This window comes from Crocodylus siamensis, chromosome 3, assembly GCF_052110815.1.
Source record: "Crocodylus siamensis isolate JL-2025a chromosome 3, ASM5211081v1, whole genome shotgun sequence".
NCBI lineage: Eukaryota > Metazoa > Chordata > Crocodylia > Crocodylidae > Crocodylus > Crocodylus siamensis.
Window position 1 is genome coordinate 192,233,462 of NC_143397.1, and position 16,408 is coordinate 192,249,869.

Sequence of the window (16,408 nt, forward strand, 5' to 3'; positions counted from 1 at the left end):
GGTTAGGTATTAGGAAAAATTTTCTCACTAGAAGGGTAGTAAAACACTGGAACAGGTTACCCAGACAGGTTGTGGACTCTCCAGCCTTGGAGGTTTTGAAGACCCAGCTAGACAAAGCTTGGGCTGGGATGATCTAGTTGGGGATGGCCCTGCTTTGAGCACAGAGTTGGACTAGATGACTTCCCAAGGTCCCTTTTAACCCTAATTTTCTAGAACTTTATAATTCTAAGCCAAACTGTTTACCTTCTTTCATAAAATAAGGTCTCCATCTCCCTTAGCCATCCTAGTAACCTTTTTTTCCCCTCTCTAGTTGTTCTAGTGTAAATTTAGGATTATGATCAAATTGCATTCAGGCAAGTACAGGACAGTTCCATGCAGCAATACATATGGCCACACTTATTCCTTCAGAGAGCTAATTACCCAAGATGGATAAATTAAGAGCAAAAACTAACTCAGAGGGAAAAATTAACAAAAATGGGAATGAATTTAAGTTGGAAAAAGAGCCGAGTTCTACAATCAAGTTTATAAAAACCTATCTTAATTCAGTGGAAAGTCTAGCCAGTGATTATAAATACAATTTAAAAAGACCCATGCAAGAAATGGACACTTATCAATGCATAGTAATCAATAGTTCAACGAATTTAAAATATTGGTAAAGGAAACAACAGAAAAACAAAAAATCCCACACATGGCTGAAAGAGATAAATGTAGGTAATTGAGAACAAAAATTCTATCAGTACGATGGAAGCATGACTAAATGAAGTTGGTAAAATTGTTAATGATGCAGGGAAAGCATAAGTATTCAATAAATATTTTGTTCTGCATTTGGAAGAAAAACAGGCTGTGCTTTTATCACAGGGGGACAGTGAAGTGCTTTTCAGTTCATTAGTAAGCAGGGAGGATGTTTATCATCATTTATTATAGGTAAATATTTAAGTAGCAATGTAGCATAACTTGTACCCAAAGCTTTGAGAGCAGGGAGATGCAAGCCTGAAAAAGAGGCTAACATTGTGCCAATACTCAAAAGAGTGCAACCATGCTGACCCAAGTAACTACAGACTGCTTAAACTGACATTGGGTCTGGCCAAAACCATAGAAGTGATACAGGATTCTACTGATAGATACATTAGAACATCATTAAGTACAATCACTGCTAGTTGAAGATTAACTTGTTTGCCAATCTCAGATTTCATTCAGTCAACCAAATCAATCTCTAAAAGGTGACTGCTTGGGTAAAATGCAGTCTTCTGAGAAACATTTACTTATTTTAGTGCTAATTGTTAATCACTGTCACACAGTCTTATGAAGCATCAAAAAAGCATACATTAAGTAGAGTAACAACTGGCTACCTTGGGATTAATTCCTCAATGAATCCTTTGTGATGAATCAAAAGATACCTCTGCAGTTGCACTCCCTGCCCACCTTCCAATCTACCCCAGAATTCTAGGCATCACCACCTGCTGGGGTGCGAAGAGGAAGTTGACGATGACATCCTTCCATGAAAGAATGTACATGAGAGAGAGCCCCCTCCCATGCAGAAACAAAACGCTGCTTTTCAAAGCAATTCCTCAGTTTTGAACTAAGAAGGTACAAGTTGCAAATCTAGGAACATTTTGCTGGTAAATAACCTTCTCCTTAAGCCCCAAAACTGCTTAGTGTTCCCTTCCATGTAAATAACTGCAGTCATGGAGCACCTTGTCCCAGAAGCCATTAAAATGTAGCAGCTGTCTCTAAAGAGCTACATTTTGTGCTTGCAAGTATGGATTCCTACTGCACCTCCTGTTAAAAAGCAAGAAGTTGCAAGTTCTACAATGGAAAGGAGAGAGCAGGCCCAGCAGAAGAAAAATACCCACACCCTGATCTTTCTCTACAAACTTGTTAAGATGAAATAGCTTAGCAGATCTGTGAAAGAGTATCTGGTAGACAGTCTCAAACGATATACCACATATTTATTAATGTGGTCCCCGCTGAAAACGGAGCATCTTTTTTTGTTTAAAAAATGCATATGGTATTCAATACATTTCAGTTAGGTCACACAATGACTGCAAGTTAAGATTTCTTTAATTACAGAAAATACATCTTTAATTGCATCTCAGGATACAGAGGCAGGCATTTAATCTGAGATATGTGACAGTCATCATGAAAAACCAATAAGTATAGAATGGAAATTATAATAAGCATTTAAGAACTTCTAATGAAGTCACCATGAACTAGAAAGTCTTAGTTGAACAGAGCTTTCTATTTGGTTGAACTTCAGTAGCCATCATTGCACATGGGTAAGTTCCTTTAAAAAGTTTGGTTTAAAAATATAAATTGAAAGCATTTGTTTAAATAGCTGGAGGGGAAAGGCACTTAGTACTGCAGTTTCCAGAGCATGATTTGTCTGTCTTCCCCTCCCGTGATCACACTGTTGCATTGCTCATTCATCCACATAGATGTTACCGCACCTGGGGAAAAAAAGCAAAGCAGAACTGTGTATTAGAGGCAAGTACAGTTGGGTAAGTAATAAGTGTGAAGCTAAACCTGAAAAGCATGGGTGCTGGGGGTCATTTAGCAGATAGCCAACAGCAGCCTATTTGTTTTCTCTTTCATGAACATGCTCAACCTATCTCTTGTACAATATGAATCCTCTACAGCTTAAGCATACTACATCTGCTTAGCTATCTTTTAGGACTGACTGGATTAATTTAGTCACAGCAATCTTTATTTTAAAATCAGTTGGCTGAGAGCTGTAGGACTTTTCCTTCTGATCAGTTTTCAGTGAACTCTCTTCATTGCCACTTAATACACTTTTGTGGAAGCATCTGAACAATCCGATATATTACAAAATTCCACAGTTTCATCACTTATCCTTTAAGACAGATGAAAATTTTATTAAAATGTTATAGCCAACTTGAGGGAAACCTTAAAAACAAGTTAATATAAAACTATGATGTTTTTCCTCAAGCTTTCAGACTGTCTGTACCACGCAATACTTGAACAGTTTGTAAATGCACTGAAAACTGTGAAGACCATGTAACATTGCATTGACATGAAAATATAGGACTTCTGACAGATAATCTATTCCTCAATTATATAGTAAGCCAGTTTTAAACATACATGTGCAAGACCAACACACACCCTGCCCCAGACTGCTAATCTACTGCAGATATCTGAACAACTAGCTATATCCTGGAGTATATTGGCTCTGGCTTACTACTCAAGTACCCCATTCTATTAATACATTTCAAAGGTTCAAAGATTATACATCTCTCCTGCTGCTTTTTCCTCTTGCCACCCAAGAGGCATTGCTGCCTAAACAGCTCTGCAATAATCTCTGTGTCTACATGTTTGGCCCTATCAGGCTTCAGTAAAACTAGTAAGTGCTGCTGTAGGTACTTTTAAATTCAAGTACTATCTTGCAGCAGCGTTATTTACTGCGCAGCAAAGCATGTGTAGGCACTCATGGCACTGGTTGGAGCATGAGGGTGCTTCAGTGCAGGGGCTACCTGCTGGCTTGCCCCTGCACTGAAGCATCCTTGTGCCCCAGCCAGCTCCTCTGCAGCATGCTGATCCATGTCAGAGCATCTCTGGGTTGGCAAGCTGACCCTCTGAGCAGCCCCAGCTGGCAGGGAGCCCCAACCTGGTTCAATGTGCTATGGTCCCAGGCACATGTATAAATGAAGCACCTGGGAGCAACAAATTCGGGCATGATATGCACCAGTTTATTGCTTTGCATTAATTGCATGTGTAGATGCACCCACTGTGGAGTAAAATCTAGGATACATTACTTCATAGTAATTGTGTCACAAGGTCCAGCTCTTTAATACTAAGGGGCAGCCCAACCACAAACAGGTCCAATACTCCATCCAGAGGAGAACAGTCATCCATGTATGCACACCCTAGCCAGAATACTACGTAGATAAAACAAGATTATCTTAGTATTGAACTTTGTAGAACTTCATTTGCTATTTTCCATTCTGTACTATTTTCTTTGCATATCAGAATTCCAACCTAATGGGCAATCTGACTAACATAATTAAGACATCCCTGCCTTTACTATGATGCAGACTCAACAGTAATGAACTAACCCTGCCCTGCCCCCAATCTTAAAGATAATACATTCTAGGGAATCACACTTGATTCTTAATTTCTGTTCTTCACATGACACTGGCTTGTAGATGATTATGATCAGACATTTAAAACTAAATGTTAGAGTATATAGTGTTCTTTTAGACAAAAGGAAGTCTTGTACAGAAATCAAGAGAGATTACACAGTACTAAGCGCACCTGCATGCCCTTTGAATTTTTCAATAACTTTTGCTTCGAGAAGGTCCCAAACCAGTAATTCGCCAGACTGGCTTCCTGACAGGACTGTATTTCCATCCCATTTGAAGCACCTGCAAAATCATTCAGTAAACCCGTTTGTCTGACTTGAGTCCTTAATAAAAAAAATTGTACCTATTTTTGGAATAAGTGAAGGATTATACTAAGAAGTTTATGAATTATATGATAAAGTGTCAAGACAAAGGAGTGAGTCAGAAGGAAGTAAAACAATAATAAATATTGAGTATTTAAATCACAGATACCATAGTGGTTTATGGTTCTGGAACAATATATAAGTGTAAGTGAAGAGAGGTGAGCCTTCAAGTCGCTTTTATTTCAGTGTAAGATCATTTGAAAGGAGGGCACTACTATAGTACACTACAAACCAATTTGCATTTTGAATTTGTCTTACAAATGCAGAATAAAAACCTGCGTGTCCATATCACAGAAATTTAGTACCTTAAGACAAAAATATTAATTGTTTTGTCATTACCAAAAAAACTTGGATGCAATCATTTTCATTCATCCAAACAAATATTGGTATACATTTTTCTTTTGCTTAGACTTTATCACTCCAAGAAATATGGGCAATTTCCTAGGTAAGAGCTAAGTAACCACAGCTCTGATTAATTTAAACAGAAACTGCAAAGGCACCGCCCTGCTGAATCTGGGACCATTTATTAAGGTGCCAGTTTTTAACATTTAAGTTGTAAAGCTTTGGCTGCAGTACACTGTGCATACCTGAACTGCAGCTGGAACTTTCATCTGCTGGTATACAGACATCTTGTTAAAAGGATTTCGCTTTCCCTAGTTGAGACATGCTTTATTCAAAATTTCTAATTTCCACACTCTAGAACAGGGGTAGGCAACCCCCAACATGGGTGCCTGGAGAAGGGGCTGGGGCTGCACTGCCACAACAAGGATTGGGCCACTCTCAGCTCCCCTATCATCCACCCTGGACACACCAACTTTACAAGATGAAGTTGCAGGTGTTTTTGGCACTCTGCCCAAAAATGTAGCTGATCCCTGCCCTAGAAAGGCTTTGATAATAACACAAATGTCTATATCCTGCACTCAAAGTATGATTCTCCCAAATATTTGTGCAAAACCAACTCACTGAACTTAGAAGTTACTTTTACATTTAGCATTTTCTCAGTATTACCTTTGTGGCTGGTCAGAACTCAAAGAAGAGATGAGCGTTCCAGTTTGTACATCTATAACTTTAAAACAGCCATCTTCTCCTGTGCTGAGCAGATGTCTGGTATCTATAAAAAAAAAAAAAAAAGTTAAGATGCATTAAATAAATACCAAATACCTCAGTTTCTAAAGCAAAGAAAATTCTCTTTAGTATTTGGTCATAAAAACATGTCAGAAAAATTTGTTTTTTCCAAGTAAAAAATTCATTCCAATTAAGTATGGGGTATATACACCTTCAAGCAAAAAAGTGGCACCTTCTAAATTGCCAAGAAAATGTGAATTCTGAAGCCAGGTAAAATAATTCAAAACACTTATAAAAGCTGAGACAATGAGATGGGCTGACCTTAAGATAATATCTAAAATCTGCCATTATCCCAAAATCCAGTATCAACATTGTAGAATTAATCATTGACTATGATCTTCTCTCTCTGCTTATTAAAAAAATGTAAATGCAACATACCAGGACTAAAAGCAGCATCATACACGGTCCCTGAATGACATGCAAGTTGGTGTAACACAGTAGTGGAAGTAACATCCCATATACTAATAGTGCCTTCTTTGGTACCAGACACCAGCAATGTATTTGCAGCATTTGTGTTGATTGTATTTACCTGGAAATTAAGCAATGCATTATTCCTTCACTCACCACTTGTGTAGTCATCATAGAATCATAGAAGTAGGGTCGGAAGGGACCTTGCAGATCTTCAAGTCCAACCCCCCGCCTGGGCAGGAGAAAAGACTGGACTCAAATGAGTCCAGCCAGGTAGTCATCAAGCCTTTTCTTAAAGATCCCCAGGGTAGAAGCTAGCACAACTTCCCTAGGAAGTTGGTTCCAGCTCCTAGCCGCCCTAACTGTGAAGTAGTTCTTATGGATGTCTAATCTAAATCTACTCTCTAATAATGTGTCCATTGTTCCTTGTCACGCCAGGGGGCAGTAGGGGAAACAGTGTCTCCCCCAAACCCTTCTGGTCCCCCCTAGTGAGTTTAAAGACAGTCACCAGGTCCCCCCTCAGCCTTCTCTGGTAAAGGCTGAACAGGTTCAGGTCCCACAGTCTTTCAATGTAGGGTCTGCCTTGTAGTCTCTGGATCATGCAGGTGGCCCTCCTCTGGACCCTTTCAATGTTGTCCACATCCCTCCTGACATGGGGCGCACAGAACTGGACGCAGTACTCCAGCTGTGGCCTGACCAGCGTTGCATAGAGGGGGAGGATCACCTCCCTGGCTCTACTTGAGCTGCACCTGTGGATGCACGACAAGGTCCGGTTAGCCCTGCCAACCGTGACCTTGCATTGTCGGCCCATGTTCATCTTGGAGTCAATAATGACTCCAAGATCCCTTTCCACCTCTGTGCTCTCAAGAAGGGAGTTTTCCATTCTATAAGTGTGCTGCTGGTTTCTACTGCCTAAGTGCAGCACCCTGCACTTGTCAGTATTGAAACGCATCCTGTTTATGTCAGCCCACTCCTGTAACCTATCCAGGTCTTGTTGCAGTCTTTCCCTCCCTACTAGCATGCTCACCTCATTCTTAACAGTGCTTTAAGTGTTTGCAAAGCAAGTCTGTCCTCTTCTAGAAGTATCCAGTTTTATTATAAAAATAAGTTTGAGGTTCTTTTATAAAATTCTAAAACTAGTCAATGATAACTATTGGTAAGTGGAAAAGCAAGGGCGCATATAATCATCAATAGCCTTCAATATATTGGAAAATGATGTATTCCTTTGCAGTACCAGAAGTCTGGATTAGTGTTTAAGGTCTTCTAAATAAGAACATCCTACTTTAAACTAAATGTTTAGCTGCACCAAGTAGCATAAAATCCAGTCTACTGCTTTGATCAAGCCAATCGTTTTTTATATCTGTTTGGGAGGTGGTTGAAAAGTCAAAGGTAAAATTTACATGTGTTCATATTAGAGGTGTGTCTATAACGTTCTTAAAGAAAATTCACTTGAACATTTCTTTAACCCAGTATTCTACTTCTCAGGAATGCCATCAGTAATTACAATATGGATATACAGTTATACGCAGATCCACCATATTTTAGGGTTTAGGCACAGAATGCATTTATATTTACTAGCAGACATAAAGTGAGCAAGAAAACATGAGTGGACTACACTTTTGTATTTGCTCAAATTTTGGCTGAGAATTCTGAAGAAGCCATTTTGTATTTTGGCAAAAAGCATAAGGATGCAAATTCCTCAAGCATGTTAATTTTGATTTAACAAAAATCAAAGAGCCTCCAAATCCTTTGCATATATAAAAGTTAAGCCACATTAATACAAACACCCATTTGTTTATGCAGTCCCTCCATTCCCTAGACGTGATTTTAAGAAAAAAATTCTGAATTAGCTTTCACTTTGCTCTCAGCTTTTCTGGCATTCTTACACAACTAGAAACCTTGAAAAAATGGAAGCCTTAACTCAGACTTTTTGCTTTGTTGATAAACGCTCTCTCACATCCTGGTTTAGATGTTGTCAAATAACTCTTCCAATTTATTGTAAGTTACACAGTGAATTATTTCCATACTTACACTAACATCATGCTCCAACTCAGCAAGCAATTCAAAACTATGTCGCCTAGTGCCCAAGATCTCTGCAGGAACACACTGCCACACCTACGGTACAAACATATAAATTTGTTCAAATACACACTGGGATAGTTACTTGCGCAAGCTTTTCTATTACCTAGTTCTATTAGTACAAGCAGCTTACCTTGCAGTAACTGAGAGCTGTACAGAAGTTACAGTGAACATCTTCCATATTTTCAAGTTCAAAGTTAGATTTACATTTGTTTTGGTTTAACATTAATGCTCTTAGCAGCCTCAAGTGCCCTGACAAACCATGAAAAACAGGAGGGGTGCACTGAAAGCTTTTTTTTGGCCGATACCAATGGCCTATTATTAACCAGCTATATCAGCCGATACCAATCCAATTGCTGTTACGCAGCCCAGCAGCTCGGAGACCAACACCTGGCCAGTGAGTCTCTGGGGGGAAGGGGCAGATGAAGGCTCCCATGGTGAGGGAAGGAGTAGGGCTGGGGCAGGGGCATGGGTAGGAGCTGACCAGCGGGGGCAGGGCATGGGACAGATGTGTGTGTGGGGCAAGGGTGGGCAACAGCTCTGGAAGGGGGGCTACAGCCACTCCAAAATTCACTGTAGCCCCCCCATGGCCCTCCTTTTAATGCCACCCACCCCTGCCCCAAGTGCAGCCCTGGCTCAGCCCCCCCTCCCACCAGGAAGAGGCTGGCATAGACTCTGGAGCCGAGCCCTCAGCCCACCCTCACCCCATGCACAAATCTGGGGAGGGGTACATGCCTTCCCCAGGGATGCTCCACCCCCAGATGAGCTGCCCACATCTGTTCCATGCCCCACCCCAGCTCTGCAGCACCTGCCCTGGCCCCACTCCCTTCCTCACTGTGGGAGCCTTGATCTGCCCCGCCCCCCTTCTCTACCCCCCGCCCCCAACTTACCAGCCAGATGCTGCTCTCTAAGATGCTGGGGTGCATTCCTGGCCATTTGCATGGTGTGGTTGTGTGCATACACGCATTTAAAATCGGTGATACTATTGACCACATCAACCAAAAAAGCCAATTGCCAATAATGTCAATTTTCTTTTTATTGGTGCTGATATTATATGAACTGATATCAGTGCACCTCTAAAAACATGTCTGCAACAAAAGTGCTGAATACCAGCAGCATACTCCATTTAAAGTCAACATACACCTCCCTCATTAATTCAGCAAGAAAAATTCAGATCTCCCAATGCTCCAAAGAGATTAACTTGGTAGAATGCACTATGTCAGATCGATCCGAAATCTGTCATCAAAACAGTGCATTTCAAAAAGTTGGGGGGGCACCATCACACCAGCAACCTGCCTGTACACAGGAGGTATGGATTTTCTAGCTCATTAACCTATGCGTCTGGACAGAGAGAAGCAGTCAGACAAGGCAGATCTTATCCTAGCTTTAGTGGCCAATGCCAATGCCTTGATCTTCACCAACAGATATCTAATGAGGGTCATGAAGTATTGATGCTATTAAGATACTTCATCTAAAGAGCACATTAACTATAGCATTTGACTGAAACCAAGATACAGCCCAATATAGAGGAGATAAAGTCAATCGCACTGAGTTTAAGTTTGTTGTTTATAATCTATGTATGACAGAATAGCTGATCAGCTCCAGACTGTATTGCAATCACCTTGGTGTAAAATTGATGGGAACAAACAGTAAAGTAACTGACAAACAAACCTTCACAGTGGAGTCCCAAGATGCAGAATATAAGCGATCATCATGCCAACGTATCTTGCTGACAGCATCATCGTGTCCCATTAGAACATCTTGCCGTCTTCCAAATGCAATTGAATAAAAATAGCTAATAGGAAAAAATTAGTTACAGAAGCAGTATTTAAGAGAAAACTTTTGAAGTCATTAAACTGTTCTGGCTTCTTCAATTTCTAAACAGAAAAATAGTACAAGCATCTCTAGTAGCTTATTTCCATGTCCATAATGTAATTAAATATTAGCAACAGAAAGCAAATACACACATGTGATTGTCCCATGAAGAACATATGACAGTTGTATCACCAGGCAAGATCAAACAAGATGACAAGGCCTATAACAAGAGAAAGGAAAATAGTTTTATTTGTTGCCAGATATCATAGAATTTAATTAAATTACATTAGCGCATTTCAGAAAATAGCACAAGCAATACCCATCCTACACATTCATATTTTAAGAGTTTTGTGACTATGAATCAGGGGTTCTTTCTTATTAAATTAAAAGCAGATATTGGCAACCTTTATGAATTGTGGGCTTTTGTTTGTAACCCAGCCACCATTGCAGGTTGCTGATCCCTTGCTGCCCCTTCAGCACTATCTCTCTTACTCTCTCACACCTTCCCTCCCTTCATCTCCACTTCCTGTCACCAAGTGCCACAGAATCCTGTGACCAATGATCATGTTGAGGCACTCATTCAGCAGCAAGGGTAGAGAGCATGTAGGGATAACGCGTCAGCAAGGGCTGTGCAGATAAGAAGTGGAGTACAGTGCAGAAATGCACAAGGAAAGTGGCATGCAGTAGGCAGAACAACAATTGTGAGGCATCCCCTTTGCAGTCTGTCACCACATGCTGCTGTTTACCCCACCACTGCAGAATGGTTCTAAGCTCCTCTTTGCTAACTGGATTTTGCCCACAACCCATAGGTCCCTGACCTCTGCCTAAAGGGATGGCATATTCATTAGGCCTGTGTGAAGCAGCTGGTATTTGCTTTGGATTTGGATTTGTCTGATTCGGGGGACAGTGATTTGATTTGAGGATTTGAATCACTGTCCTTAATCAGACAGATCCCATCCCACACCCGCTCTCCCAGCCCTGTCAATGGCTCCCCTGCCCAGCTCTAAAAAAAAAAAAAAAGAAAGCAGCCCTGCACTCACTGGATGCTGTAGCAGCTGTTGGGGCTTCTGGGGGCTTGTGGCAGAGCCCCCCAAGCAGTGTAGGGCAGTGAAGATTGCCCCCCTGCCTGCCAGTAGCGTTTTTTTTTTTTTTTTTTTTTTTTTTTTTTTTTTTTTTTTTAGAGAGCCAGGTAGGGCAGCCACTGACAGGACTGGGAGAGTAGGGGGAGGGGTGTAAGGAGGCAGGGCCTGGCAGGGGTCCTCCATGGTCCCCTCTACCCACTTACTGGCATGGACTCTAGGTCTAGCTCCCTGCAGCAGCGAGCAGGAACTGCCTGAATCTCCAAATCAATTCGGAGAACTTGATTTGAACCTTTTTATTGGTTTCCAGATTCGGAGATTTGGCTGCCAAATCAAACCAAATCTCCTCCAAATCGATTCAGCACCCAAAGCTTTGCACAGCCCTAATATTCATCATTCCCATATAAAAGGAGGTACAAGCTTTGTTTAACAGGTATATAACAAGTATGCTATGGATATAAAACTGACAGTAACTTATTAAAACTTATGGGGACATGACTGGAAGAGGCCTCATCAGCCAATCAAGTCTTCATGGTTCAAGAACAGAGAAAAGTAAAAAACACAGTTTTTTCCAACCTCTAGTTCACCCTATTTTCATAATCCTCACTAGCCCACCTCCCTGCTCAAGATAACCTCCTGAGGTTCCTTCCAGCTCTCCTTTCCTATTATCCTAAGATTAGTGCTATCAGTTACAAGGCTACATTATGTTAAAGATGGCTACTACTGTTACACTACCACCACTGGCAGAAACAGTGGGAGCATTAGGCACAGTTCTGCTGCTGACATTACTGCCTGTGCCCCAGATTTGCTCTAAGTGCGGTTGGGTGGCACTACACCAAAGAACCAGTGCCAACCCTCTACCAGTGCTTCAATATTGCAGTGGAGCAGCAAAACAGCCATGAGAAGCAGAGAAATACCAGAAGGGACAAAGTATTAGAAATAAAAAGGTAGTCATTTTAATACATACTTTTTTCAGTACTTAAAAACAAACACCCCACAAACCCCAGTTGTAAAAGCCCTGTTGATAGCACAGGTGAAGTTTCCACCCTTTGCCCTAGAATAGGAATGTCAAAGTTATGGCCTACAGAGCCCCATCATCTGGCCCACAGTGCTGTCTTTGGGTCTCAGATCATATTACATGCAGCACATCATCTGGCCCACAGTGCTGTCTTTGGGTCTCAGATCATACTACATGCAGCACTCATTCATTCCAGTCCTGTGCACTGTACATGGGACTGGTCTGGAGAATGCACTGCATGCAAGCCCTGTATCAAATCAGCTGTGTGCTAGAAGCAGGATCAGTCCAGACTGGACCCACAGACCAGCTCCAAAGGCTGGGCCAGCCCCATGCCCCTCATCCAGGGGCCAGATAAGTTTGATACCCCTGCCTTAAATGAGCTGGAGCAAAGCTCTGAGACCCATTTATAGGGAAATCCTTAAGCAGAGGGGCTGACAGACAGGTGCAGGATTTCCTGGAACAGGGGAATGTGAGAACAACTACAGAAATTCTTTGGAGCACCTCTGTCCATAGGCAGCCAGTGATATGTTTACATATCTTTGGCAGATCCCAAGAACCATCTTGCATCAGCAGCAAATAAGTTAAAAGGGACTTATTGTATGTCATCTCATCTGCTGTACAGTAACTACTTCATGTGTCCAATCTTCTTTTGGAAGTAGAATTTACCATTTCATTCAGAGCCAAGCACAGGTACAAGGACTGTTTCCACTTACCATAAGATGGAAGGAGATGCACAAAATAGTTCTACACTAAGTCCTCCAAACCCTTTTTAATGCTGTCTAGTTTGTCTGCCTGCCCATATCCCATTGTACCACATGGTCTATACCAGTGGTGCTCAACCTTTTTGTCCAGTGGGCTGGACAGGCAGTGCCTGATCCCTCCTGTGGGTCAGGGCCCCCATCCAGTCCCAGGTGGTGGGGGGAGGTACAGCCCAGCTGCAGTTCAGTCACATGGTGGAAGGGTGCATGATTCAGCCCCAACCTGACCCTGCAGGGGGAGAGGCATGGCCCAACATTGCAAGGGGGAAGGGAGTATGGCCCAGCTCTGTGTGGGAAGAAAGAGGGGAAAGGTGGAAGGGAGTGTGGGTGGCCCAGAACCAGCTGCCCAGCCCAAAGAGGGAATGCAGCATAGCCCAGGCCTGATCTAGCCATGGGCGGGATTGTGGCCCAGCTCTGCTCAGCCTTGTGGGGTTTGCAATTATGGCAGCAGGAAGGGATGGCAGAATTAACTACCATTGCTCTCCTGCTGCTCAGTTTCCCAACCCATGGGGAGCCAGATTTGCTCTGTAGACTGGAGACTGAGCACCCCTGGTCTACAGGCACAACAGAGCAGCCCAGAATAATGAAACACGAACGCGACTTAAAGCCACCTTGACCACCCATCCCTGTTGGCTAGGATGCGCCTCCCAAGTACAGATAAGAAAATGCAGAGAATCTTACTTCGCTGTGCGAAAGCAAATACAGGGAGGGGGAGGGTTAGGGGAAGAAGGAAGCAAAGGCAAACCCAGTGTTTCACTGATCACTAGGGACACCTTCTTGTGGGTAACTTTCAGAAAGTTTTCCTATTGGTTTCATTGCAATATGACAACTACTTACCATATTTGAAAAAGATACACTTCTCTGAAGTGTTTTTGTTTCTTTAGAAAACATCTTCAAAGTTGAATCTAATGCAAACATAAAACACCAATTGGAGAGCTCAAAACAGAACTGTTTTGCAACACACTAGACTCATTTTTGCTGTGGACTGAATATTCAAATGTTTACTTATGGACCACAGACAAAGGATGGATAAACTAGTGGAAAAAAATTACAAGAAGGCTACTGTTAGTAAAACTATTTGTGACACTCAGTTTCTCTCTGAATTTACCTCTGAAATTATCTTTTGGTGCCATTAGGACAATGACAAATGCCAGAACTACTTCAGTTGAGACTACAGCCTTTAAGCATCCCAATTTGCTGGTACTAATTTCACATGCTTGTTCTGCAGAATTAGTAACAATGAGAAATTGAAGAGCCCTGTAACTCAATCCGGCACACACCCTTTGATTTTAGTTTATTTTGTACTGTTCCCAATCATAGTTCCAATACTTCTTCTTCCAATTTCTTTTAATTTCATTTTTTAATTCTACACTCTAAATTTTACACTGATTTGAAATACATGACTGGCAGCACTCCACTCTGCATCAATGGTAGGCTTAAATTCCACAAGACACTGAACCTAATAAAGGGCCTCTGCAATACTGGAAAGCAGAAATTACTGACTTCCCAGTGAGACTCAGCACCTGAAAGTTCTCTTCAGTGAGGTAATAGTTAATTTTTTAAATCACTTTTTCATTTTATTTTTAAATAAGTGGTATTTTAAGTGTGTTAAATATGGGGAAGATACAGAATAGACACCTTTAATGACAGGATGGCATGTTAATATTGATGCAGGTCATTCAAAAAATGGACCATAGCAAATTTGGCCAGATAAAAAGCCTTTGTACTAAATGAGAATACTGAGCTATTTAAGACAGTTCACACACTCTATCTACTGTCTCTTTTTCTTTTGTAAGATATTACTATGAAACCTAAATGAGCATTTTTGCACTGAAACTCCAAGCTTCTTTGTCCGTTATGCTGTACAGCTGCATTCATTCTGCATGAAGCCTAGGTTAACTGACTCCTCTAAGGAGCCCAGGTGCAGCACTATGCCAAGATGACATTGCTTTCAGTCTCAGGGCACCCTCAGATATCTATGCGCAAGGCTGCTTTTCCCTGAGTAGGCACACTCCAGATTGCTTGCAAAGTGCTCAGTGTGGGATTTTAATAAACTACTGTGCTGCCTTAACTCCATTCTCACTGAAGTTCAACTCAATTCACTTCTCACTCTATTGGGTGTATAAGGCAGAGAGAGCTGTTGTCACCAACTAATCCTATCTCGGGCCAAGTGCCTTTAATTTGTTCAGGTTAAGAGCCTGCAAGATTTCAGCTGATACACCAGCTTCTTGATAAGACAAGGTTTAGCTGTTACCTATTGCACAGTTCATTTGGGCACTATTCACTGACCCAAGCAGTTTGGTAAGAACTTCTGTTTCCATGATGATGTTTTCTATGGGATGAAGCAGTTACCTTATGCCCAAGCCTCAAACATAGTAGACCGGGATACTAGTTTTAGTCTGGCTTCTAATCAGCAACCTATTTCTAATAGGGACATCAAATCAAACAAAGAATTTACCCCCTCCCCTCCAAACAGTTCTTTAAATCATGGGGGCTGCCCACAAGTCTCTATGACAAGATGCCAGTTTCAGAATTCACTGACAATAAATTGGGTCAGTACTAAGTACTTTGGAAAACCCCACCTTAAAAGGGCTGGCTAGTAAAATTGATGGTTCATGCAAAGTTATCAGGACAAGAAATTACATAAAACAGTGAAAGGTTTGAAAACACTCATGATACAAGAGACCCATACTAGAGCACTAACCTTGAGATGTAGTGAATACTGAAGACCCATTGCAAGAGACTGCTATTCCAGTAATTGCCCTGTTCAAAACATAAAAGGTTGCATGCGACTTCACACAGGTTTAAATACCAACAAACAGACTTTATAACAACTTTCTCACAGCTGGAACCTCACAAGAGTTAAATTAGATGTAGATTAAGAAAGTTGTTACAACATGCGTCACAACCCTACAGATAAAATACATTGGCACAGAAGTGAAAATAGCAGTGTGAGAGATGCCCCCACTGTTTGTTCTGTCAGTAAACTTCAACCCTCATCAAAAAAGGGGCTGAATAAGTAAACTGGAGAACAGTCACCCATTTGGGCTAGATACTGAAAGGCAGGGCTGCCTAACTTCTAAGTGGTCAGGGACTACATTCCCCCTTCCAGGCTGTACTTCAAGCCACGCAGGCAAACCCACTGCTGTGCTGCAGTGAGCACAATCCAGTGCTGGTGTCCCTACATCATTCAAGACCCCCCACAGCTGTGCCACCTCACCCCCAGTGCACTGCATCAATAGCTTGCACTTCACAAGTTCCTGGGATCCCCTTAAGTCCCCTGATCAAGGGCTCCCTCACAGCTACACCCAGGGATGGGGTCAGGAGGTACAGGCTACAGGCAGAAGGGGGAGCCTAGGGACTTCAATAGCATCAGCTAAGGAGCAATGAGTGGAGCAGTGGCCAGACCAGGAACCTGGGGGCTACAGATTATCCCTTGAGGGCCACATAGCCCTATAACACGACTTGCACATTTACAGTTTAGATGCTACTGCTTAACTTTGAGGCTACCCAGGACCACAACATCCTGAGCAAGGAACCCTCTAAAAGTTAGTTAATGATGACAACTAAGCACAGGTTGCATCCAAAAAGCACCTTGCCAGAGCTTAAGAACTTCCCTAGAGTGCCTGGAAAGCTCTTGAACAGATATAACCATAAAGAATACAGG

General features: G+C 41.9%; 1 protein-coding gene across 2 annotated transcripts in view; it reads right to left on the reverse strand.

Moving 5' to 3' along the window:
* Positions 1 to 647: 647 nt before the first annotated feature.
* Positions 648 to 16,408, reverse strand: part of NSMAF (neutral sphingomyelinase activation associated factor) — a 59,345-nt gene continuing 43,584 nt past the window's right edge. For both annotated transcript variants that reach the window (XM_090040033.1, XM_090040034.1), the window contains exons 23-31: positions 15,446 to 15,504; positions 13,579 to 13,646; positions 10,039 to 10,106; positions 9,743 to 9,866; positions 8,024 to 8,107; positions 5,963 to 6,113; positions 5,468 to 5,570; positions 4,270 to 4,379; positions 648 to 2,447 (exon numbers count right to left, since the gene is read on the reverse strand). In XM_090040033.1, coding sequence (XP_089896159.1) covers positions 2,353 to 2,447; positions 4,270 to 4,379; positions 5,468 to 5,570; positions 5,963 to 6,113; positions 8,024 to 8,107; positions 9,743 to 9,866; positions 10,039 to 10,106; positions 13,579 to 13,646; positions 15,446 to 15,504 — 862 coding nt within the window. In that variant the 3' untranslated portion in view covers positions 648 to 2,352. The remainder of the gene's footprint in view (positions 2,448 to 4,269; positions 4,380 to 5,467; positions 5,571 to 5,962; positions 6,114 to 8,023; positions 8,108 to 9,742; positions 9,867 to 10,038; positions 10,107 to 13,578; positions 13,647 to 15,445; positions 15,505 to 16,408) is intronic.